Source organism: Abramis brama (assembly GCF_963993115.1).
Source record: "Abramis brama genome assembly, chromosome: 21".
In the NCBI taxonomy this organism is placed as follows: domain Eukaryota; kingdom Metazoa; phylum Chordata; class Actinopteri; order Cypriniformes; family Leuciscidae; genus Abramis; species Abramis brama.
Window position 1 is genome coordinate 24775901 of NC_139983.1, and position 27210 is coordinate 24803110.

Here is a 27210-nt window from a genome sequence, read left to right on the forward strand (position 1 = left end):
CACACTGAGCTGCACAACCACCCTGCTGTTTTAAACTTTCATGATTTAAAACCATTGAGATTTAAAGGGAGTGTTCACCCCAAAATTAAAATTCTGTTATTATGCCGTTCACCCTCACACCGTTCAAAACCTGGTGCATACTTTTTCCCATGGGGACTAGAGGCCCGTTTAAACCAAAGACGATAACTATAATAATTCTAAAGATTTAGTTCTATATATTGTTCTAAATATAAAAGAATAGCACCACACCATAACTGTAATGATAACGGTATAAAGAAACTACTGTTGGAATCACTTTCAGAACGATTTTTGCAGCCGATGAACTATAAGAACATTGACAGCCAATCAGAATCCATCCTGCTTTAAAGAGATTGAGCATTAACAGCGCTAGACTGAAAATAAACAGAACGATATTGTCCTCTGGTGTGGACACTAATAGTGATCATTATAGTGATCTTTATAGTTATCGTTCTCAGTGTGAATGGGCCTGTAAGCTTAAAAATGCTAAAGGACTTTTGAGGCTTGAAAGCCTCAGTCCCATTCCTTGCAATGATCCTGCAGGTTTTAGTGTGTGTGTGTGTGTGTGTGTGTGTGTGTCTGTGTGTGTGTCTGTGTGTGTGTCTGTGTGTGTGTCTGTGTGTGTGTCTGTGTGTGTCTGTGTGTGTGTCTGTGTGTGTCTGTGTGTTCCAGAAAGAAAGTCATATGTGCTTAGAATGGCGCATTCGTTTCATTTTAGGGTGAACCATTCCTTTATGGTATAGGCTGTATCCCACACAGCCCAGATATATTAAATTTTGTTTGTTTTTAATTTCAGAATTTTTCAACTGATCAATAGACACTGATCTTGGTTGTTTGCCCAGCACCCACCAGTCATCAGTACTACTGTTTTCACCACCTCGCTCCTTTTTTTTATTTTTTTTTTAGCTTAAGTCATTCACTTTTTCATGGTTTTTGCCTTGGCCTGTCTTGCCTGTTAGATAGAGAAAGCAAAGGTGTAGTGACTCAAAAGAAGACTACTAAATCCCTCTGTCTTTTTATTGCCATGTTTGTTTGTTTATTCATGATCTCCTTGAAAGACCCTCCACTCCTTTACCCCATTCCTGCTCTTTAGGTGTGTTTTCTCTTGAAGGGCCGGTGCTTTGCAGTAAAACTACCAATGATATGCTAAACATATTATCACTGCCTTAAAAGGATAGTTCACCCAAAAATGAAAATTAGCCCTTGATTTACTCACCCTCAAGTCATCCTAGGTGTATATGACATTCTTCTTTGAGATGAATACAATCAGAGTTATATTAAAAAATGACCTGGCTCTTCCAAGCTTTATAATGGCAGTGAATGGCCGTTTCTGTTTTGAAGTCCATAAAAGTGCATCCATCCATCATAAAAGTAATCCACACAGCTCCGGGGGGGTTAATAAAGGCCTTCTGAAGCATTTGTGTAAGAAAAAGTTAACATTTAACACTTTATAAAGTAAAATAACTAGCTTCCGGCCAAATGAACATACGGATTCCACTTAAGTCTACAGAGCAACTTATGCGAGTAATGCGACGTACTGCTGATATTTACGCTACACCATGAAGCACTACGCTACTTCTGACGTCACAATTTGCATAAGTTGCGCTTTAGGTGTAAGTAGACTGCGTATGGCCGTTTGGCCGGAAGCTAACCCCCAGAGCCGTTTGGAGCACTTTTATCATGGATGGATGCACTTTTATGGAACTCAAAACAGAAAAGGCCATTCACTGCCATTATAAAGCTTGGAAGAGCCAGGTCATTTTTTAATATAACTCTGATTGCATTCGTCTGAAAGAAGAATGTCATATACACCTAGGATGACTTGAGGGTGAGTAAATCATGGGCTAATTTTCATTTTTGGGTGAACTATCCCTTTAATGGATATTGAAAGAATATACAGTCCCTGTATGTAAAAACATTACATTTTTTATTTTATTTTTTTGAAAGAAGTCTCTTATGCTTACCTAGGCTGCTTTTATTTCACCAAAAATAAAGTAGAACAGTAATATTGTGAAATATTATTACAATTTAAAAGAACTGTTTTCTATGTGAATAGATTTTAAAATGTAATTTATTCCTGTGATCAAAGCTGAATTTTCAGCATCATGTTCAAGAAACATTTGTTATTATTATCAATGTTGAAAAGGTTTTTTGCTGCTTGATATTTTTGTGGAAACAATTATACTATTCAAACATTTGTGGTAAGATTAAAAAAGAGAGACATTAATACTTTTATTCATCAATGATATATTAAACTGACGTGACAGTAAAGACATTTATAATGTTACAAAATATATTATATTTATATTTATTAAATTCTTTAATAACAGCTTTTTCATCACAGGAATAAAATACATTACAAAATATATTAAAACAGAAAACAGTTCTTTTAATTTGTAATAATATTTTGCAATATTACTGTATTTTTTTTAATCAAATAAATGCAGCCTTGATGAGCAAGAGACTTCTTCAAAAACATTAAAAAAAATTGAATGTTTCCAAACTTTTGACATGTACGGTTTAATGCAACTGCAGAGAGGCTGTTTATGTTCTTGTAGTGCATGATCTTTTAGCACATCGTACCTTTAGTGTGAAAATTAGTCTAATTAATCCATATGCATTTCAGCTTTATAAGGTCATGCAAGTTTCTCAAGTCTACTTTCTCTTAACCACCCAGAGGGTGCCTGTCAGTCAATGCATAACTACCTATGCAGCCATTTATTGCTGCTTTGCTGCTGTATGACTAAATAACACACATTTACATTTTTATTAGTCTAGATCTATCATCCATGTCACTATAACAAACTGGCTCTCTTAAACAGGGCCTCACAGAGATGAAGTCATTAGCCATAGGTCTGAGTTACAAACTATTTTGGTGCTGAATGATTAATGTTTTCCATTAAGTTCTTAAAGGGACAATTCACCCAAAGATGAAAATGCTGTCATCAATTAATCACCCTTCATTGCTGTGTTCTTCTGCCACAAAAAAAAAATAAAAAATAGATGTTAGGTAAGATGATCATCTTGTTCCTTTTCCATACAATGAAAGTGAAAAGGTCACCAGGGGCTGTATGTGTAAAGCACCATCATGTAGAACAAATAGACTATTTCTGTGTTTTCTGTTCATTTATTACTTTTTACTTCATTTGTATGTAAAAACAGCTGCATGAACATTCTGCCAAATTTCTGAGTAAATGATGACAGAATTTTCATTTTTTGGAAGAGTATTCTTTCAAGTTACTTCATAAAATCAACATATCCATTAAAGAGAAAAAGAGAATGAGAGAGACAGAGGGGACATGAAAAAGAAGTTTGATTTAGGAAAAGACACACTGACTGATGTATTTCTGTGGTTTCAGAGTCTTGTTTTCATATGTGCGTCTCTCCCCCATGCACTAACATATGGCAAACAGAGACTAAAAATGAATCCTGCAGTAAATTAAACTATCGTGTACCATGTTATAAGACTGATCAGCTTAAAAGGTCTTCAAAATCTTGTGTGTTAACCCCCAAATTGTCTAAGAAGATTTGAGTGAAACAATATGACCTTTGGACAAACCATAATGGGCACTTCTTTCATGATTTTAGGAGTCCAAAAGTTGGGGATTTCTTTGATAGGAGATACCCTACAAAATCTGGAACTAACTTGACAGAAGCACAAGAGCACTTAAATATGGCTGTTACCACTATAAAGGCACCATGTTCTCAATGTGGCAGCTTGGTAGTGGCTTCTTGGAATAGTTAAGTCTGGATTTCCCACGGCATTAACCACTGTATTAGTCTGCAATTATGCTCAGAGAGGGGTAAGTCAGTCATACTCAAAATATACGGTCATCAGTGGCACCCTATAGATCTCGAATAAATGAAATGAGGCAAAGAAATATCACCCGTTGGCACTGAAAGCTAAGATGAGCCTGTCATGTTCCTTGCCCTGTAATCAAGGCGGGAAATGGCATTTTGATGTACAGTGAAATGGAAAAAAGGCAGTCAGGGTATAGTTGTGTGAAAAGATGGCAGCTAATCTAAGAGGGAAAAAAATCTGTTTCTGGGTTATAAGAGGTGGTTCGCTGGTAACCAGGTCACGTTCGTGAGGCAGCAGGGAGGTTTTCTTCGCCTCAGCTGAAATGGATAGCGCTGAAGCTCTGCTTTGTTCTCTTTGAACAGATGATGAAGAGAGCAGAAGAACAGAAGAAGGAGAATAAGAGCAGTGATGCTTATATGTGTGTTTTATGGCAAGGTTGAAATAGATTTTAAAAGAGTGAGTTTGAAAGAGAAATGATAAAAATTCACGGGAGCTTCTACAGCCCTTCAAGACATTTAAAAACAGCTGTCTGCTGGTCCTTTCACGTGTCATATATTATTAATCAGCTATTACAGCGGGGGTTTTTTTGTCTTGTATGAAGAAAGACCCGACATGAAGATTATTTGAACATTATTATTGTGGTGCACTAGTAAGCATTGAATAAACATGAACTTTGAACTTTGGCACTGTTCATTTTTCTGGTCCCTAGACATGGCTCCAATCCCCTCTTCATTCCTCGTTTTCCAATTATTTTTATGGGCAAAATCCATGCATTTCAATAGAAATCTATGCAATCTGGAATTTTGCGTGAGAGCGAAAGATTTCCCCATACAGATTTCGCAACGGGTTCAAGTTGGTCAAGTGAATTCGCCCCATTGACCCAACAGAAAGCCGCTTAGTTTGAAAGTAAACTGTGCTGCATGCATTGCTACACTATTGATAATAGCCAATGAACCTTTGTTGCTTGTGAAATTTCACTACTGTTACCGCACCTTAAGTTTATGTTTTATTTTTAAGAAGAGACATCCGTCAGATTAATCAAACATTAGTTTGATTTTGATTCCCCCCTCCCCCCCCTCCCTCTCTTTCAATGGCAGTTTACAATGTACAGAGTAATATACATCAAGACAATACACAGATAAATACAGCACAAACTGGTTTGAGATATGTTATGACATTGTGTTGTTTCCTATAGGATCACTCGGACAACCCACTGGGAGCAGCTGTGACTTTGGCCCATGAGTTGGGCCATAACTTTGGAATGAACCACGACACACCGGAGCGAGGATGCGGCTGTAGGATGACTGTAGATCGTGGCGGGTGCATCATGACCCCCTCTACAGGGTGAGTATGTGCTTAAGAAACGTTGATTACAGAGTTATCCAAACCAGGTTTTGCCACTTGACAAACCACTGTGAGTAAATAGGAATGTTTGAACAGATCAAGATCTAACAAATCCTTAATAATCTCCTCTTGTACTCCTGAGTGGAGTAACCTGTCTGGATGTGATGTACAAATGCACCGCAGACGCATCACTCTACATCTCAATTAGTCTCCAACGAGCCCCATTATCTGCGGAACGGGCAAATCAAGCTCTCATCATTCATGTACACAAGAGAATAATCAGCCGTTTACCTGCATCTTATTGACCAGGGGTTAATTAGCCGTGTCTCAGTGACGAATTTGTACTAAATACCCATACATCATCACTGATGTGAGGCTTGTCTCAGATTGAAACTCAAAAACTTGTAGATAGGTGGAAGGCTTGCTTTGTCCAGACATTCATTTCTGGATTTCAGACATTCAGTCGTCGTCTGGCTTCTCGTGATAACATGCTTGGCGGTAATGGTTTTCCGCATGTGACTGGTTTCGAACATGGGTAAACACCAGGTTGATAAGGTGAGGCTGGCTCATGGGAAATTTCTCTCCTTACACTTACAGCAGTTTGCCTTATCAGACGATGGACCAGAGAGTCAGTTGGGATGGGGTCTTTAGATGTAGCACTGGAGTACTGGAATGGACCAAATCTGAAATCTGCCATCCTTGGGTGCTCAGTTCTGTGGCCAGGTTGTTTCGAGCCAATCACTTGAGACATAAATGTCATGTGACTAATCAATTTGGAATGACAGGGCAATGACAGCAGGAGAACACTGATTGGCTGATGGCAATGAGTGAGATGTGACATTAAAGTCCTTTTCACACTTTTTTTCACTGTAATGAAAGATTTAATTTAATTTTACTATACAAAACAACTTATTCAAATATGCTATTTATTATGTCTCACATCTACCAGCAAGGGGGACCATGCTAACCAGTAAAACCTTTTGGTATAATTAAACTGGTTCATTCTCCACTCGTATGTGTTGTTACACTTTGTACTGTACACTACCGTTCGAAAAAATTGCGGTCTGTAAGATGTATGTCAAAAATACTGTAAAAACAGTAAAAATGTGAAATATCAGTATTTAAAGTAACTGTTTTTGATTTCAATATATTTTTAAAATGTAATTTCTTCCTGTGATGACAAAGCTGAATTTACTCCAGTCTTTAGTGTCACATGATCCTTCAGAAATCATTATTATATGCTGATTTGATGCTCAAGAAACATTTCTTATTATTATAAATGTTGAAAACAGTTGAACAGAAACCATGATACAATTTTTCAGGATTCTTTGATGAATAGAAACAGTATTCGTTTTACATACAAATATTTTGTAACATTATAAATATCTCTACTGTCACTTTTTAAAAACTAATTTTTTAACAGAAGTGTATACTATAATTAAAAATAATACACAATCATTACATTTTAAAACTGCTTAAAATGCAATGTTCTTGGTGTGTGAGACACACATTAACTTGTAGTGTTTTGAGATATTCCAGGATCAGACTTATGGCACTCGTGCCTAGCTTTTTTCAGCCTTCGGTCTAAACTAAGTTGCAGTTTGCTGTTTCTGAAATATTGCTTGTCAGTCACTAGTAATCATCTGTCCGCTCTCAGCTGTGACCGGTTTTCAATCTCTCTGCTGTGCATGTCTTATCTCATAGTGGGGATATTTTTGTTGGACCGCTGCTCGACCCTGGATCACGGCCATAACAAACAGCACAACCCTATTCTCCCATTATGTGTTCATATGACAACAAGACAACATGTTGTGAAGAAACCTCTCTGGGCTTTTTAAAGCTACCTCAGGGGAGGGAGGGATTCACCAGAGGTGGTTTTTGTTCGTCTATTTTAGCTGCAGGTTACGAGGAGAGGTTGACATCATTTTTACTTTTTTACTTTAAATATTCATAGCTCCAAATTCTTCAGCAGCGTAATGGATGAATACTTAAAAAGACGTGGCGCTTCTGTAAAAAGAAGGTGCTTTTAAAAGAACGCTGGAGTGCCAAAGCTTGTCCCCACCTTTCAAAATAACCCCTCACACATCGTTCAGTGCAGCGTCATTCAGGGTTTTGAGGTCACGGTTTAGAGTTCGGTGTCCACTTTTTCTAGGTTCATGTAGGGTTTGTAAGTCAAGGCGTTTGTTTTGTATTTCAATTCAATTTCAATTCAACTTTATTCCGGACTCGTGGCCCAATATATATATACAAGACACACACACACCAAATAAAAAGAAACAACAATTAAAAAAGACAGCTGTACCAGTGCCTCCACAGCTTGGACTGGTATTGTTTTAGTGGCAGTTCACATGAATTTGTTGTATCAGAGAAGCTGTGTTCTATTGCAGAGTCAGGAAAATGCTGGCCTATTTTTTACTTCCCATGGGAGAAACACAGGCTTCCTTAGTTTATTCAACCCTAAAGGCCGATACTCACGGACACACAAAGACACAAAACACACATGCATAGACAAAAATTTTTTCATAAAATTATTTTGATCAAAAGTAAAGATATTTATAATGTTCAAAAATACTTCTAATTCAAATAAATGATGCAACCTTAGTAAACATAAGAGATTTTTTTTTACTGACCTCAAATTTTTTGACCAGTATGTATTGATTAGTTAGCTTAATATATTTGATCCCATTGGCAAAGTTATTTTTTTCTTGTTTTAAAAATAATTCTCACTGAATTTATGCTAAATGCATAAATGTACATTTAGTTTTTGCTTAAAAAGACTTAATATAGTAGTTTAAAAACTATTAACCTCAAACTTAATTTAAGATATATTATGTGGAAACAAAAAAATCTAAATATGCTTAAAGGTCTATTTTAAGGATTAGATCATTTTAAGAGATAAATACTATTTAAGAAAACGATTATTTTCAGACGCACACCAATTCAGATAAAAAAATAAAAATACTTTCTCAGTTTTCATTTTTTCCATGTGTTTGATTCTTTGTCTCAATGCTGTTTTCACTGGCTAAATAAACCTTCTGTAAGTTGGCCTTAACAAAGCACACATTCTGGCTCTGATTTATTCAGTTCCTCAAAACCCTTTTCCTGCTGTTGCTGGATTTGTTGCGCTGATCTAACTCTGCAAGGATCTATTTTAAAGTTCAAACATGAGAAATTCATGATCATGCATGCAGCGTTTCTCTCTCTCTCTCTCTCTCTCTCTCTCTCTCTCTCTCTCTCTCTCTCTCTCTCTCTCTCTCTCTCTCTCTCTCTATTTTTGACAGTTTTTGTGAGCTCTCAGCCCCAGTGTCCTAGCTGCAGCGTCGAACGAACAATAACATACAGTCTGAGAGATTCAGAGCTGGAAACTAACCAGAAAGGCCATTTCAAATGAGACTGAATAAGATGGTCTTGACAGACATGACAAACAGACAAAACAAAGAAAGATGGAGGGACAAAAATAGAAATTAAGAACTACCATAGATCTGCTTCAATTCATGCTGAAGCATAAACAGGAAGTTATTGTCGGCTTCTTAATGTTTTTCAGCCAAATACAATAGCCAACATGCGTGCCAAACAACAGTATAAGGAAGAAATAAGGCACTAGTTTGAAAATGAATGGAGGAAATTGCAATGCGGAATGATGAATATGGTGGCTGTAAGAAAAGCAAGGCAAGTTTTAGTTTAAAGAGCTAATCTCCTTCTTTGCAATGTATAAATTCCCATAAAGTAAAACTTATTGTGTTTCCCCATTCAGTTAGACAGGAACTGGAAATGGCTGTCAGGGACGTTACCAAGGTGGACTAACTTACTCTACAAAGGCACCAAAGAACAAACACAGCATATATCTTAGCTTGAGGTAGGAGGCTATCAGCAGTGTGTTAAACATTGTGATTCGACTTCTTTAGACAGTGCTTACCTCGCACAATCTCGGCCTGTATCTTCACTACAGAGCAAATGAGAGAAGAACGTTTAGCCATAATATCAAGCATGTCAGATGGCCTTTTGGAAAGATGCTATCGCTTAATGGGTAACGGTTTCACCTTTTATTGTGGTGGCCGCACACCGAATCCCAAGCGGCAGTGTTATCTTCTAAATGACAGGCAGCACAATAGAGCCCGACTGCGTATCAGTTTGCGTCGCCGGAGGAGGCTGATTAAACAGACATTAATTTTCTCATTCCCCACCAATCGCTGATAGCATAACAGCTCTAATAGGTCAAACTCAGAATGGGGTTTCGAAAAAAAGTCTAGATACAAATGACTTTGAATTGCAGCTCACCACTTAGAAACAGTCCGGGCAGGTTAATTCAGATGACTACTGTTTGTGTGTGTGTGTGTGTGTGTGTGCGTGCGTGCGTGCGTGCGTGCGTGCGTGCGTGCGTGCGTGTGTGTGTGTGTGTGTGTGTGTGCAAAAAAAAAAATATTTAAAAGTAATGGATTCAACGCAGGCTAATTTGAAAAACTTCCCTATGGTGTCACCGATGTTAACAAAAGGTAAATGTGAGATAAAAAAGCATTTGCTGAAGCAACCATGCCATTTTAGCTTGCTTCTAGTCTTTGAGCTATTTTATCATGACTTTTAACCGAGACCTCTGCAAGTGAACAACTTTACTACATCAGAAATCCACGCATATGAAGCTAATTATATGATGCAGATGTTGAAAAGTTTGCAGTTAGTTTACAAATCATGCACTATGGTGTGTTTGGTTTTCATAGCTTATTTCCATGCCAGCAACAGTTTTTAAATCAATAATCCACCCTGTAATCATATTTTGTGTGAACAGGAATAGTAGAAGTTGGTGTTTTACTGCCATAGTGTTCATTTCAGCTGGAAACTGTAGTAATTGTATGTATAGGTAAGTTTCTGGAGATTTGCAAAAATGCAGGTTTTTCTTGTGTTTTCTTTTAACAAATTGTCATGCATGGGTGTGTGTATTATGATATCAGATGTCGTCATGGTTTGACCGAGAACTAAGCTGTTCTGATATCTCCCAAAGTGAAATTTGAACATGTTTGGAATTCTGTGACACACTGTAGAAAGATTTACACTAACAATGACCAGAGGAACGCTTGGGGAAACAGGAATAATTTGGTAACACGCAAGCTCAGCTGAAATAATACTCAACAGGTGTGTTTCTGTGTGTGTGAACATCCTCAATGAAAAAAACAACAAGTGAGACACTCGTGCCTAGACGGACTCAAGTGCACCTTAAGTACAAAGTCAGGTTCGATATTTTAAGTTGGTCATCACTAGTATGTTGTGTGTTGGTGTCCTCAAAATGGTTTTTAATGGGCTAGTTCACCCAAAAATTAAAAATGTCATAATTTAATCACCATCCAAACACATATGACTTTCTTTCTTCAGCAGAGCATAAAAGGAACATCAAATACATTTTGGCCTGTTCCTATTGTATGGCTTCAGAAGACTTATATGTAGTGTAGAATATCCCATCAGACTACTTTTGTGAAACTACAATGGTGTTTTTGTTGTTGTTGTTTGTTTTTTGAAGCTTGAAAGCCAAGGTCTAAAGCAATTTACTGTAACTGCGTGAAAGAGAACTCAGAACTCCTCCTTTTGTGTTCCATGGAAGAAAGAAGGTCATACGGGTTTGGAACAACATGAGGGCGAGTAAATGATGACAGAATTTTTGTTTCTGGGTGAACTATCCCTTTTAATACATCAGGTTTCACCAGCTCAACTAGCTCTGACCAGCATAAATCAGCCTGCTGTTTTGCTTTTAATTTCATTTTTTAATTGACTTTTTTAACATAACATTTGCAGTGTTGTAGCTGGCTTGCGTTGGATCTTATCTAACTCCTGCCCAGAAATTTAAAGATCTCTAAAACACAGCAGGTGCACTGGCCTCAGATCAGAGGTGCCAACAACACAAGTGAGATGATTAGAGTTATTGGTTTTCTGCAAACACTTCAACATTGCACTGTTTCATAAATATATCAAAATGTTTAAGCACGCTCGTTTTGGAGAGGACAGCAGGCGTGTAATTTCAGAATAATTTACACCGTAATCAACATCTGGGTTCATTGTTGTGCTCAATAGTCTTGGAAAAGATGTGGTTTCACTTAGCGGGAATTATAAAGCAGATGCTTAATGATAGCAGTTAAACTTTCAGATGCAAACAGATCTTTGAGTTGAGAAAAGAGGCTTTGACAGGGTAGACTGCAGGAGTTTTCTGTGGATTTTTGTGCGTCTGCGGCTGTGATTTACTGGGGTAAAGAAGTAAAGCGAAGTTCGAGCAGGAAGGATTTGTTGTTTGCTCGAATTTGAATCTATAAGGAGGGCTTTAGGTGTTGTACAGATGCAGGGAACAGAGCGAATCGTTTGGCAATCACAAAAGTTGTGAAGGTTTAAGTGCACTCGCACACTTAAAGGTACACTGTGTAGTTTTTTAAGTATTTTATTAGCTAAAATCAATGTCTTTATTCATAAATATGTCCTCATTGGTGTAAAATGACCTCTGCCAATGATCTGACTTATCCTCGTAAGCGAAGAATTTCTTATCTTTATTTACATTGGATGGGTAAGTCCAAGGAGGCTTCCATGTCGTTCCGCCATTTTGAAAAACTATAATAGCAGAGAGGGACAAAAAGCACTAGCCTACCTCAACGCGTTTTCGGTCAGAGCCAGCGTCACGTGACTGAAACCAGCTGAAACGGACAAGGAGAGGCGCTTGTCACTGCCCCGGCAAATTTGAAAGGCTGCACTGCACGGTACTTCATAATGCAGGATCATACTTATGCCGAGCCACAGGAATAGGAATCCTCGTCGCCAAAAAAGCGAAATAACGAACCTTATCACCCGAACGAAAACTCGATGAAGTGCTATTGGAAGACATGTTGTCATAGCTTCTTGGTACATAACGGCTACCGTAGTTGCAACACGCATTTGAAAAAGCGAAGCACTAGAGAGCACTATTCGTTTGAATGCAAAATACAATTTCACTGCTAGATGGGAGAAATTCCTACACAGTGTACCTTTAACTCTGTAAATATGCAGGCTACGTGTGTTTGCATGTGTTTTTATGCTTGGCAATATCTGTGGTCTGTCTAATCCCGCAGCACTTTGAGAGTGGACTGGCACACACATCTCGCACTCATGCTTATATGTGCCTCAAACCATGTCTGCATGCCAGGCAATACAAACCAATCTGGCTTTTGCTTGTACAATTCTTCACCACGCCAAGTCCGCTTAACCCACTTGACCTGATGCCAAACTCTGCCAGCTTACCCACCGCCATTCAAAGCTCTCCATCTCCAGTGCCAATCCCTTTTTAAACCAAAGTCCTTTCCTCTGTCACATTACTATTCTAGCCCTCGCTGCTGCAAACGGCTCATTGCACAAACTACAGCGCCACTTAAATGTCATTTTTAGAACATTAGCTTTTTCTTAAAATGTTTAAGATACAGCATGTGTCGCTTCCATTTGCAAATGTCATGACTTTTACTTCCAGACGCCCCTACTGATTGGTCTCTTTCAACTGTAATCCCTTTAAAGACGGCATTAAAACTCACATGTGCTTGATTGTGCCCCAGCTTACTGCCACACTGCTGGCATCTGTGAGATTTGCAGAAGACCAGGCTTGTTGCAAATCAGTGTTTTGGGGCTAAATTGCTTGTTTCTGTTTTATTGTCACTAAGCTGATGGTATTGATTTGTCTGTTTGAGAACATGCTGAATTGTCAACAGAGTTCTGTCTGTTTCTTTTGTGGCTGAATTATGATGTGTTTGCATGGGTATGTCCTAGGTGAGAAAAGTCCAAATGAGATATCTTAAAGTGCCCCAATTATGCTATTTTAAAGGTTCCTGATTTTGTCTGGAGACTCCACAACAGATTTACATGCATCTGAGGTCAAAAACACTTTCATTTTCCCATAATATACATTTAATATCACCTCATTTCTCAAAGAGTCTGAAATGATTCATTAGAAGCAGTTCGAAGATTCAGGCTGCGTCCGAAATCGCATACTATCTTTAGTAGGTACTTATTACAGTTATGGTATAACGAATATAATTTGCTTTCACAACGCAGAAAACAGCATCTTTTCGACATGGTTCGTGTAGACCACACGAACCAGCTAAAGTGTACAAAGTACTGTAAGACGCCGTTCTCGGGCAGCCAATGATAACCATAGACAGGCATTATGCAAATGTGTTACACTGTTACGTATGAATGTCACGGAAGTCAGACTGGAATTGCTGACGACTCCTTTCGGCAGTTCAGAGATGGATTTATTTATTTTGGGAGACAATAACTCCATTTATCGTGCACTATGATCTTTAAAACTTTGCAGACTGTTTACATTCACAAAGAGCTACATTACACACTGCATGAAATGTAATGAAAAAGCATAATAGGGGCACTTTATATCTTGATTGTTTGTCCTTGACCAGAGGTTTTCAAACTGGGGTCCAAGTACACCCAAGGGTCTGAAGAGGTTATCAATTACATATGTTAAGCACAGTCATTTTTAAGACATTTATCAAAGGATATTATGATATTATTAGTGTTTCATCTTTAATTCTGGTTTCTAAAGACTCGTTGAAAGTCATGTGATTAATAATATTTTAACATAATATGAGATGGAGGAAAAACTGCAGGAGAATGAATGAATGAATGAGTAACATTTATTTATATCCCTGCAGATTGTCTCTAAGTCTACAGGGAAATACATAAATAAACAAGAATAAATACGGTAAATTATTTATTCTCTTTCCTATCTATCTTTTTTTAATTAAAGGAAGGAAGGAATTATTCTCCTGCACCTTATATTAAACAATCAATCAGATTTGGCAAGATACCAAAGTATCAGAAGTCTGAAAATTTCAGAAGTCAGAGATTTAATTACGAATTCAAACATTTCCACATTAGCTATGCTATCCCTATTCATTTAATGTCATCAGTTGTCTCTTTTGTGTCTACGGAATTTTAAAAGAAACATTTGAGATAAAGTTAAATAAAACTCATCTGAGATACTGGAACTATGAAAGCACCTCTGAGAAATACATTTTAATCCGGCGTGTTGTGTTATTGGGAAGGGTGCATTGAGGACACAGGGTAAAGTATGAGGACAGACCCAGAAAACCCCTTGCAGGAGTCCGGCCGGTCATCCGTCCTACCTCCATGTGCTTGGCTCCCACCACAAAACCCAAAAAAAGCGGTCACTTACCCCCAGGGAGCACAGATGTTTCTGGCAAACATTTTCTCTTCCCCACACCACACCTCCCTGCATCCTTTTCTCCCATTTTCCTCTCTTTCATCTGCAGCTTATTTTGCTTTACTGGCACCGATGACAGAACCGCTTCTTGTCTGAGTCATGGATGTTTGATTCAGGCCTGTGTTCCTGTGTTTGCTCGCTAAAGGTGAGCGCTGAGGTTGTCTTTGATGAGCACGGGTGGCTGGGAAACAATCTGTCCCGGTGGACAGATGATGGGCGGGTAAAACAGAAGTGTTAAAAGCACGAGAGTTCATCTGCAAACTCTTCAAAGGCTCTCAGTCAAAGGTGCATGAAAGTGAGATTGATGTGGCATGCGTGTGGCTGCACACGTCTGTTTTCAAACCATTTTTGATGTGGATGAACTATTGTTGTGTTAGCCGGGAAATATTATTCATCACTGCTCTGCTGAATATAACAGTATGAGTACTTTTTGCAGCATGTTATGCTTTGGATGTGTGTTGGAGTCCCTATAAGGCAGCTTAATAGCTTAACCAGCTAGAAATCCTTGGCCAACCAGCTTCATCTTCAAGACCATGCTTTATCTGTTTTATTTGGTTAAGTTTTACTGGTCCACCAGCATCAAACCAGCATAAACCACTGTGGTCCAGCATGCAAATCCAGGTCTTTTCAGCAAAGCAAGACACTCTAGTTAAAAGTGCAGCTCAAATAGTAATTGATCATTTAGTTGTTATTTGCTCAATTCTTCTTCCTACTAAAATCACAATACTGGATACTTTAAAATTTGCCCATGCAGTGTTTTGGAGGCCAAACAAATTCTTGCATACCTGGTTAGAAGGTTAGTCATTACAAATCACATAATCTGAATAACGATTTGAGTGAAAAGTTGGAAAGGGTGCATATATTTGTAATCTTTTATCATGTTATCTAGCATGATTTGAGAATCCTTTTTTTTTTTTTACTGAGAATTTAACATGGTCAGTGTCTCAAATTTGCTTACATTTGACAAAATAATATTTTCAACACCATGACCATTCTTTTAAGTATTTGCACACACATAAATGTTTTTTAATGACATTTAAAATATTGGAGAATCCTATTGCAACTTATTTTTTATTTACAGGTATAAACTGGAAATTTCACACTTTTTAAAAATATAATTTCTTTATTTGGTATAATTTTAGTCTATTTAGAAAAACATATGCTACATGCCATGCTGTATTTAATGAATGTAACCATCTGCTATAATTTTTCAGCACAGAAGTGTTACACCCATTAACCTTATGATTATTAATGTTTTAATCCCTTCTTCATGTGCATGCACACTATTAATCTGCAGGAAGAGTCACTCTCGCTTTTCGAAAACACACAAATTCAAGGACATCCATTTATTTAGCGTTTCACATATTTATGAGCGCATAGCAAATACGCACTTTGTTGTTCCGCTTGTTTGTTGGGGTGAGCCAGTGAACTGAAGATACTAGCAACAGACCATGAAGGATCTTCTGCATTACTCTCCACTGAGCAGAACCCAGACATAAATTTGCTTCATTTGCTCTCCTCTCAGATATCTCAGCTCGTCTCGTTCCTCGCCTGAGGCAGCCTCCCTAGACCGAGGCTTTCATATGATCGTCCGCTGCTCTGCTTCAACTGAAAGAACCCAGTCTTTGTGTCCGTGGCCGCTACAGTGACTGCGGTCAGGCTGAGGTCAGGCCCGGCACTGGTTTGTTTATAATCATGTATCGGTAGTGTTGAATTAACATGAAAAGTACCATATGGGCTTATGCTCAGCTGGTTTAGTGTTCTATCACGTAGAGGACTCGGGCGTGAATGCCACAGTGGAAGGTCATATGCTAATTCGCTTTGTTTTGTTGTCATTTTTGTGCTTGTAGAAATAATGCCATTAATGACTTTGGGAATTTGAATACTTGCAAATTTATATGCTTGGTTGGGTCGTTGAGATTGTGTACCGTTTTACTCCGTTTGTTTGGTCTCTTTTTCTCTCGTTTCTCGTTACTTTAAAAGTGGCTGCATGGTTTGGCTAGACATATTGGCTTAGAAAGCTTTTTTAAATTATTGCTGAAAAGTTTCATCGCTTACACTAGGATGAATTTCTGGTCCAGGCTGGGTTATGCTGGTGGACCAGTGGACCTAAAAAACTGGCAGCTGTGGTTGCCAGAAATTTACTGTAAAAAATATGGTTGCAACATTTTAGGTTTTACAAATTTAACTTAATCTACAGGGGAAAAAAACGTATTTCATTAAAGGGTAGTTCACCCAAAAAGTTGTTCCACCCCTTTATGAGTTTATTTCTTCTGTTGAACACAAAAGAAGATATTTTAAAGAATGTTGGTTATAAAAACAGTTAACGGTAGCCATTGAAAAGTACTATGGAAGTTAATAGGGCCTATCAACTATTTGATTACCAACATTCTTTAAAATATATTCTTTTGTGCTAGACAGAAGAAACTCATACAGGTCTGGAACAACATGAGGGTGAGTTTTTTGAGTGAACTATCCCTTTAACTGATTTTATGTATATACTAACCTATACTGATATCTGTTTTGTACCTTTGTAATACACAACCACCAAAAACAGGTGGTGATGAGAGTCACATGATGAATCAAAGCTCATCACAAGCAGCTTTTCCACAAGCTGATAAGGTAAATCCTGTAGAAGGTGCACAGTGTCATTCACACTAATACTAAACACCAACATGGTAAATGCAATAAACATTAATTTAGCAACATTAGATGTAACATAAAACCCTAATGAACAAAACTGATTAGAAAACAATAAGAGGAAATATAGTTATTTCAACGAAAATACATCAAAAGTGAAGTGTCACACAGGGAATTCTGCAAATGACTTATTCTTTTTCACTTCCAAAAACTGATCACAATCATTTTTTACAGTGCATGCTGTTAACCAGCAAAACTAATTTGGTAAAGCTAATTGACCAGCATGATTTTTCAGATGAGAGTTGAAGACCAAGGAAGTCTTGTTGGTTAAACTAATTAAGAAGCCTAAATTCTATATAAAATATGTTTAATTTGTATTTTTCCTTTTACGTCTCTCTTTGTGGACAGGTACCCATTCCCCACGGTGTTCAGTACGTGTAGTAAGAAGGATCTGGTGGCTAGTCTGGAGAAGGGAGTGGGCATGTGTTTGTATAATATGCCTGAAGTCAAAATGCTCTACGGGGGACAGAAATGCGGCAACGGATACATTGAGGAAGGAGAGGAGTGTGACTGTGGAGAGCCGGAGGTATGAAACTATGGAGTGCCGCAGGGATCTGTGTTAGGCCCTCTGTTATTCTCAATATAAATGCTGCCACTTGGAAATATTATAAGGAAACATGGAACATGAAATCATTTCCATTGTTATGCTGATGACACTCAAATCTATATTTCATCACGGCCAGATGAAAACGCTAAATTATCCAAATTGACAGAGTGTGTTAAAGATATAAATAAGATATTTCTTTTATTAAATCCAGACAAGACAGAGGTACTAATCATCGGTTCAAAAAACCGCCCACAAAACCTCTCACACTACAACTTTAACATAGTAGGATGTCCTGTTACTTTATCCTCTACAGTAAAAGACCTGGGTGTTATACTAGACTGCAACCTGTCTTTTGAAAATCATATTTCATATGTTACAAGAACAGCCTTTTTCCACCTTAGAAACATTGCTAAGCTACGTAACATGCATTCATGACCTCGAGACTAGATTACTGTAATGCTTTGTTGGCCGGTTGTCCTGCGTCCTCATTAAACAAGCTACAGTTGGTCCAAAATGCCGCCGCTAGAGTTCTTACTAGATCAAGAAAATATGATCATATAACACCAATTTTATCATCACTACATTGGTTACCTATAAAGTTCCGTATTAATTACAGGGTATTGCTACTGACTTATAAAGCCCTAAATGGCTTAGCTCCAGTCTATTTAACGGATCTTCTATCGCCCTATAATCCATCGCGCTCTTTAAGATCACTAAATTCGAGGCTTTTGGTCATACCTAGGATATCCAGATCCACCAAAGGAGGGAGAGCATTTTCACATTTAGCTCCAAAACTCTGGAATAGTCTTCCTGATACTGTTCGTTGCTCAGACTCGCTCTCCCAGTTTAAAACTAGATTAAAGACGCATCTCTTCAGCCAGGCATTCATATAATACTTTTAATCTTATAGTTAAATCCGACCTCTAGTTCATAAAAACGCCAGAGGAGAACTGGCCCCCGACTGAGCCTGGGTTCTCCCAAGGTTTTTTTTTCTCCATTAGGTCACCTGATGGAGTTTTTCGGTTCCTTGCCACTGTTGCCTTTGGCTTGCTCAGTTGGGGATATTTGGGGATATTTAATTTAATTAATCAATCAACAATACTATTGATCAGCATTACCAAACGTGGACGTTTTCCACTAGAAACAAGCATTGATGTATTATTTTAATTTAATACTGTGAAGCTGCTTTGATACAATCTGTATTGTGAAAAGCGCTATATAAATAAACTTGACTTGACTTGACTTGACTTGAAAGACTCGTATACATCAAAGACCTTTGTGCGTCACAACAAAGCAGACCAGATTTAAACTAGTTCCATATCTAGTCTTTGGTGATGTTTGGGATTTGATTTGGTCAGTTTAACATTCACAGGCCAAACACTGGCTTTCACTCTGGTTTTTATCACAACCTGTGCCTGAATTGACACCTATTCAGAAACAACACATTCTCAAGTGGGGAAACATGCTAAATACCAATGACTGATCTGAGACATGTTGCTTGTTTATTTTTCAAATAAAAATGTAAAAATGTTCCTTGTTTATTTTTCACCAGCTTTTTTTTTAACACCAGTTTAAACTTAAATTTAAATGAAATTTAAAAAAAAAATGATTATTTATAAATATAAAATAGGATACATATATCACTTTGCACTATAATTACTGAACATACAAATGAAGTACAAAAGTGACTGCCATGTTGCTAATCGTATTACAGTTTCCTCAGGGTGTCTTTGAAATTAGTGAGTGTGAAATTCCATTTACTTTTGTATCATTACTGCACTAAATAACTGCAAACTGTTCTGAACATATCATGATATAGACACAATTCTGACCTGGTCAAATAAATGTTGTTCCTCTCTGAGCCATGGTGCAGTGGGTTACATGTGTTTGTGACATAAAAGAGCTTAGGGCCGTGGTTTGAGTCCAGACTGCGTCATCTGTGCAGCCTGATCCAGTTCCATCTCTCTCTCTCTCTTCCTGTCTGTCTCCACTGTCCTATAAATAAATGCTAAAATGCCCCCTAAATATCATGTAGTAATGGAACTGGAGCCTTCAAAAATGATCTATGTAATTTAGATGTCATGGAGACATATTATATCAGTGTAGACCTGAGGGGAAAAAAGCCTGGCCTGAAGTTTAAAGTCTAGGATCTTGTTATGGGGAAAAAGTTTGTTTCAGAATGGCACCCGTGAGCTCCAGTGATCTCACCGGGGGAATGAGGGAGGAAGTGGGTAAAGAGCAGAGAGGAAGCCCAGCTGCAGGTCTTGAGTGTTGGGTAGAAGGATGAGAGAAGCCCTTCCCCCCATCATTTCACACTGGCTGGCGATAGTTTAGAGAAAACAACAGGTCTGTAAAGAGATTTTTGTGCCTCTGAGGAGAAGTTACAGCCAGCGGACTGACCTAACCCAACCCAGCCCTTCAGCACCTCTCCCAGTCCACACCAGGACCTTGTTAAAGAGGGAAAGAGGAGGAGAAAAGGAGTGAAAGAGAGGAATTAAAAAGTCTTTTTTGAAAGACATTTTTGTATGAAATAAAATGTTAGTGCTTCTTTGTTTTTCACTACAACAACAGAACAAATGATTTTCAGTCTTCAAAATGTACCCCTCTCTCTCTCTCTTCCTCACCGTTTTTCTTCTAAGATAAATGTCCTCTTTCCTTCAATTGTGCTTGGAGTCTGACATTCCCATCACTTCCAGTCTTGGGTCAGTGATGATGTCACTCACATATACACGTACACACAAACATGGTTCACTGATACCAAGAGTTCATAGTTTGAGAATACAACATCATCTTTTTTTTTCCAAAATCAGAACAATGCATGGACCACTAATTTAAACCAGACATATCAACACACTCACATACACAAACCTACAGTAACGTTTCCAAACATTTTTTTGTTACCATGGATGCAAAGAACTGGTTGACAGAAGGGAATTTCCTAAAAGAATACGAACCCCACACCTGGAACTAATATCCAATGCAGTGATCATACGGGACGACTGTTCAGAGTCTTTTTTTGTTGCTTTCCATTGTTTTTCTGTAACCTCTTATTGTCTAATGTCAAATTAAAGGGGTCATATCCTGTGCTATTGTGTTTTATTTTTCCCTTGAAGTCCACTTATAATGTTAGTCAAGGTTTCTTGCTCCAAAAATGATTGTAATTTTGGTTTTCACCTATTTTTTTTTCTTTTTTTTTTTTTTATTCTTTCTGACCCAGTTAAACAGCCTGACTTAAATATGTAAATGATATCTGGTAAAATGTAGTCGTAATTGTTTTGTTTCATCTTTTGTTTACTTGATTGTTTGTTTTTCCCTTGCTTGTTCTGCTTTTTTGTCTGTTTACTTTTCCCAGGTTTTGTTTATAGTTTTTGTTTACTTTTCTTGTTTTGTTCTTTATTTTGTTTTGTTTTTTGTTTACTTTGGCCTTTTTGATATCTTTAGTTATTAATTAGCTTGTTTTATTTCTTTTTTGTTTACTTTGTTTTGTTTTTGTTTGCTTTTTGCTTTGATTTTTTTTTTTTTTTTGGAATGACACATTTCTAACTTCTTTCTGATCCTCAAAATTAAACATCCTGTTTGGTACTGTACCTTTAAGAATTAATTGGTTAAATGATATCTGTTATGATTAACTTAACTTTTCAGCATGTGATACAGTGACACATCCATTTAAATCCACTGTCATCCTTGTTTCCTTTAGGAGTGTCTGAACCCCTGCTGTAATGCTACAACCTGCACTCTCAAGGGAGATGCTGTCTGTGCCCATGGACAGTGTTGTGAAGACTGCCAGGTACTTTTGTAAATCTCTCCTGTCCCACTTTCCCCCTCATTAATTTTTTTCTCTGTGTGTAAAATAAAGGCATGGAAATCATATTCTCCTTGCCCCATTAATAAGTGCAACATGAACCGACATTTGTGCTCCAAATATTGATACTCAGTTTCCTCTCAGGCCTCCAGACACATAAATCAATGCACTCAGCTCACTTACTTACAGAGGAAAGAAGCCAGACCAGGGCCCTCTGGGACAGACCCCAGAAGAGGGCTACATGGTCACACAGACTTTACAACAAACTACAAGTTTTCCACTTAGTGCTTCATTAAGTGAAAATGTCAATAAATAAAAATCTTTTTTCTTTTTTACTATATTTTGTTTCTCAGTGTAATTTTTTTCTGGTTACTTCTGGTTACTAGAAACCACAGTGCGGAGCCCCGAACATAACCTGGGGGGGGAAATTATATTGCAGTGACAAATTAACAATTTGATCCCACGACTTACTAATACGTTTGTTCCCTTGTCTCAAGTAAATCGTGCGCACAATAAAATAAAATATAATAATTAATTCCCTCGCTTTACTAAATCGTGTGCACAATATGATGATTCGTTCCCTCGTTTTGCTAAATTGTGGCCACATCGTAATTAATTAGTACTGTACAACATGGCCACAATTAACTAAATCAAGGGAATTAATAAGTCGTGGGAACAAATTCTTTGTGGCCACAATATATATGTGTATATATTAGTTCTGTCAATTTCGTTGTTAAGTAATAACGCACTCTTTTGTGTCTTATCGCATGTGAATGGTTTAAAAACATTTGCTTGAATAACAGCGTGATCATATATTGTAACGTTAACCAAAGGTTTACGGAAAAAAACGGATGTTGTGTTAATTGCGTTAAATATTTTTTACTTTTTAAACTAATTTTGACAGCACTAATATTTACATATATATCTGTAAAACTTTTCTTTTTTACCTGATAGTTTTTGTAATTCATGCAAAGCTTGTCTCTGCATGACTTTTGGTTTATCTCATAGTGCCTCCATTGGAGTTGAGTATATCTTTCTCTTCTGTGTGTGTGTGTGCAGTTAAAACCAGCTGGGACTCCTTGTAGAGAGTCCAGTAACTCCTGTGACTTACCTGAGTTCTGCACCGGTACCAACCCCCACTGCCCTGCCAATGTGTACATGCACGACGGGCATGCGTGCCACAATATGGATGGTTACTGCTACAATGGCATCTGTCAGACTCATGAGCAGCAATGCATCACTCTGTGGGGTCCAGGTTCGTACCACTGTGTATTTAATGTGGATAGCTGCAGGGTTCTTGGGCTTATTTGGTAGACCAAAAATGTATTGTAGTGCACTGCAGATACACGTTTCATTAATCATACATTTTTGACACTGTAATTCTATATGTAACCATTGTCTTGCCAGAACTTCCCATTCAGTCTTGCATGCATTCATACAGAGAGCTCAAGCAGTATGAAAAAGTCACACTGATTGCTGTTATTTATTCCATATGTCTGTTCATTCAGGCCCCAGTCTGACATATATTATCCTTTCATCTGTTTTTGGTTTGTATACAAGCTCAAACAAGATGGAAGAGTTGTACAGTGTCATATTTCCATCTGTGACAGTGGGCATATGCTGTCTTATTTTCATTCTCTCTCTGTTTCCAGGAGCGAAACCTGCCCCGGGGATATGTTTTGAAAGAGTGAACTCTGCAGGTGATCCCTATGGAAATTGTGGAAAAGACTCCAAAGGCTCCTTTGCTAAATGTGAAGCGAGGTACATTCAGGGCATAATACAACAGCACTTTGCACCTTTGACATAAAGTATAATTACAATCATTTGTTGTATCTGCTGTTCATTTTTGATTTTATACTTTTTAAATTCTGTTTTGTTTTGCTTCAATTCATTTTGTTTTGCTTCTTATGATTTGCCTTTCTTTGTTTTTGTTTGCTTTGCTTTGTTTTTATCTTGCTTGAGTTTGCTTTGTTTGCTTGTTGTTAATGATCAAATTGACACTTTTTTTTGTTTAGTTTACTTGTTTTGTTTCACTCATTCGTTTTTGTTTCCTTTTGCTTGTTTTCTTCTTTGTTTAATGCAATATTTTTTTTGTTCTGTTTGTTAAACTACTTCTTTGCTCAATTTTCACTTGCTATTTTACTTATATTGTGGTACTTTGGCAGTACAAATGCGTAGCTTTTATTGTACCAACAAAGCACATACAAATTTAAATCAAGGACCAGTCACTGACACAGATATTACATAATAGAGGTTATTTCCATGACACACATTCTTGAAACAAAAGAATATTAATAAAAAGAATGATGAGTGTGAAATTATGAACAGTATTGGTTAAGGTTGTCTTAATTCATTGATGTTACTGATGTCACTTGCTGTCTAATTATTATAGGATGGCCCATCAGACATGTTGTAATGAACGTCATTTTATTAATTTCTTTGCAGCGTGACATGTTATTATTCAGCAGCAGAGGCAGCCCTATGGTTTTGCGTGTAATCTCTTGTCACTGTTAATTACACTCTTTGTTCATCACACATGAGTGAGAGGGTGTAAAAGGCGAGAGTACCTCAAAACCACATAATATCCTCTGTTTTTCCGTCTTTGTATCGCCTTGTCCCATTTATTCTGAGTAAAAACATTTAGCACTGTTGTTGTGTGTCTCACTGTGTTTTGTCCATGTGTGTGTGATCATGAAACAGGGACGCTAGGTGTGGCAAAATTCAGTGCCAAGGAGGTGCCAACAGGCCAGTGATCGGAACCAATGCAGTTTCCATAGAGACGAACATACCTCTGCAGGAGGGCGGGCGTATTCTGTGCCGTGGAACACATGTTTACCTGGGTGACGATATGCCTGATCCGGGACTGGTATTGGCAGGCACTAAGTGTGCTGAAGGAATGGTACAAGAATAAATCATTATACAGTGTATCTGCTAGAGATTATTTGTTTAATCAAGAAATTATGATAGTGGTAGATCGATATGTTTCAGCCAGGCTGATGAATGCAGTGATATTTGGCCATTTTTATTGCCATCGACTATGATATGATATCATATCATATCATATCATATCATATCATATCATATCATATCATATAATATATCATGGAAAAACAATTACGATAAGTTCAAATGAGTCATTTGAATAATTGCATATTGCAACTGCATATTTTGTTTTAATTTTGAGTAAATGTCTAATTTTCTGTTAAAATATTTCTATAATTTGTCATAATATTGGCCACCCTAGCACTTAGAAACCCACATCGGCCGACCATTAGTCAAGGGCAATAACAAATGTTTAATTTCAGTAATATATTAAATATTAATTTCAGTTTAATATATTTATATATATAAATATATACCTATTCAGAGACTTGTTTTTTTCTTTACCTTCCGTTCTCTTTCTGTCTGTCTGTCTGTCTGTCTCTCTCTCTCTCTCTCTCTCTCTCTCTCTCTCTCTCTCTCTCTCTCTCTCTCTCTCTCTCTCTCTCTCTCTCTCTCTCTCTCTCTCTCTCTCTCTCTCTCTCTCTCTCTCATCATAACAGATCTGTTTGAACAGGCAGTGTCAGAATGTCAGTGTGTTTGGAGTGCACAAGTGCTCTGGGAAGTGTAATGGAAGAGGGGTAAGGTTCCTTCTGCTCTGTTTAATTTTTATTAAATTTGCAGGGAAAATGTTTTTTTCTCTGACATTAGTTATCAGGCATTAGGCTCTGATTTGAGTCAGGAATGCTGAAAGCACATCAACACAAATGATAAACCTCTACTGAAAGCCCAGCCCTCCACATAATTGTCCATTTCATTACAGTATAGCTGTTTGCCAAAGGGGACAGCATATGCCCATAATAGCACTTAGCTAACTAGTAGCTTCACTTGAACTAGATTACTGCTACGATTGAAATAGCAGTTAAAAGCACAGATAAGACGAGCATTCTGGAGTAAATTAGATCACAGCGTAACCTTGTGTCAGTCTTGGTTTTTCATGGAAGCTTGATACATAATGTGGATATTTAAAGGGATAGTTCATGCTAGTGTTGCATTCAAGACCATCTAAACCAGGGGTGTCAAACTCAGTTCCTGGAGGGCCACTGTCCTGCAGAGTTTAGCTCCAACCAGCACCAAAAACACCTGCCTGGAAGTTTCTAGTAATCCTGAAGACCTTGATTAGCTGGATCAGGTGTGTTTAATTAGGGTTGGAGCTAAACTCTGCAGGGTTGTGGCCCTCCAGGAACTGAGTTTGACACCCCTGATCTAAACTGAGACCAGTGTGTGTTGAGACCAAGACAAGACCAAGTCCAGCACTCCTTAAGATCCACATTTACTGCCTGAGAAATGTCTTATTTTAAATCAATAAATATAATTAGAATTATAAGACACTATATAGAGCTGTTCAAATTAAAAATTCATCTTTGCAATGCAGAGGTGTCACAGAAGTTGCATCTGAATTTACAATTACAACTGCATAAATAATGTTTAGATTAATGTTTTTAAAAATAACATAATGATTTTATACAAATGTTCAATAAACAAAATCACACTTACAGTAATTTACATTTACAGCTGTGAAAACAGCTCTCCTGCTCTTGTGATATTGCTTAATTATATTATATGTTATAATATAAAATTCAAGATCTCACATAGTTTTTTTGCAGTCATATCTATTAATTTTGGTGACATTTTTGACACAATCCCTCGTTGATTTCTGACCTGGCATAACGATAACAAAAGAAATCAAATTAGAAATAAGTTATTGACTGCATTTGAAACAGGAAGTTTTACAATTTACAATCAGTTTTACATTTTACAATCGCATAACGAATAAACCAGACAATGCACCGCAATTTAGACAAGAGACAAGACGGCGGTAGCGAAAAATGCGGTCGATGCAGAGATAAATGGTCAAAAAATGATCTTGAGACTGGTCTTGAATACTCCAACACTAGTTCACGCAAAATGAAAATCTGTCATCATTTACTTATCCTACTACTACTTTTTCTAAACCTGTATACCTTTCTTTTATCCATGAAACACAAAAGGAGTTGTATGTAGCAGAATGTTCAAGCTGTCCTTTTCTAAAGTTGAAAGTGAATGGTGACCATATTCTAAATAGAAAAGATTACTGTACATAAATGTTCCTCACACAAAGCTATAACCAAGTCTTGGAATACAGGCGCAAGTCGTATAGACCACTTTTATGATGATTTTTTTCCAGTTTTCTGGACAACATTCACTTAAATTGTATGGAATAGAGCAGCTCGGAAATTCTTCAAAACGTCCCCTTTTGTATTTCAGCAAAGAAAGTCATTAGGTTTAGAACAACATGAGAGTAAGTAAATGAAGACAGGAATTTCAAATTTTGGGTAAACCATTCTTTCAATCACACACCCCGGCCACACTATTACATGCTTGCTGGGTGACTCGAGGCTCGTCTCAGCTGTTGAAGTACTTCACAATCAATCTCTGTCGCTCCAATAAGGTTATAGGAGTCATATTTAATTCATTTGTGTAGCATTTAAAGTGTCATTCATCATCTTTTGGCTCATATGCACATTTGCTTTTTTGCCAAAGGAGTACTGAAATTGAATTGCTAAATGTTGTGGCCAAGAACACCCCCACGTTGTCTTTTGCATTTGCACCCACTGTCAGCTCTGCAGGGCACGTGTGCAAGCGTGTAATGTTTTATTTATTTTCTCTTGTTACACGCTTCCTAAATTGGAATTCTTCTTTTTTTGTGTGTGTTTTAGGCTATGCAATTACGTCCATTTTTTCAT

At 37.5% G+C, this 27210-nt stretch overlaps 1 protein-coding gene across 1 annotated transcript in view; it reads left to right on the plus strand.

The window, feature by feature from the left end:
* Positions 1 to 27210, plus strand: part of adam12b (ADAM metallopeptidase domain 12b) — a 107613-nt gene that overhangs the window by 60507 nt on the left and 19896 nt on the right. Inside the window, exons 12-18 of the mRNA XM_084096806.1 lie at positions 5016 to 5164; positions 17445 to 17622; positions 21341 to 21430; positions 22505 to 22700; positions 23098 to 23206; positions 24146 to 24344; positions 24988 to 25065. Coding sequence (XP_083952932.1) covers positions 5016 to 5164; positions 17445 to 17622; positions 21341 to 21430; positions 22505 to 22700; positions 23098 to 23206; positions 24146 to 24344; positions 24988 to 25065 — 999 coding nt within the window. The remainder of the gene's footprint in view (positions 1 to 5015; positions 5165 to 17444; positions 17623 to 21340; positions 21431 to 22504; positions 22701 to 23097; positions 23207 to 24145; positions 24345 to 24987; positions 25066 to 27210) is intronic.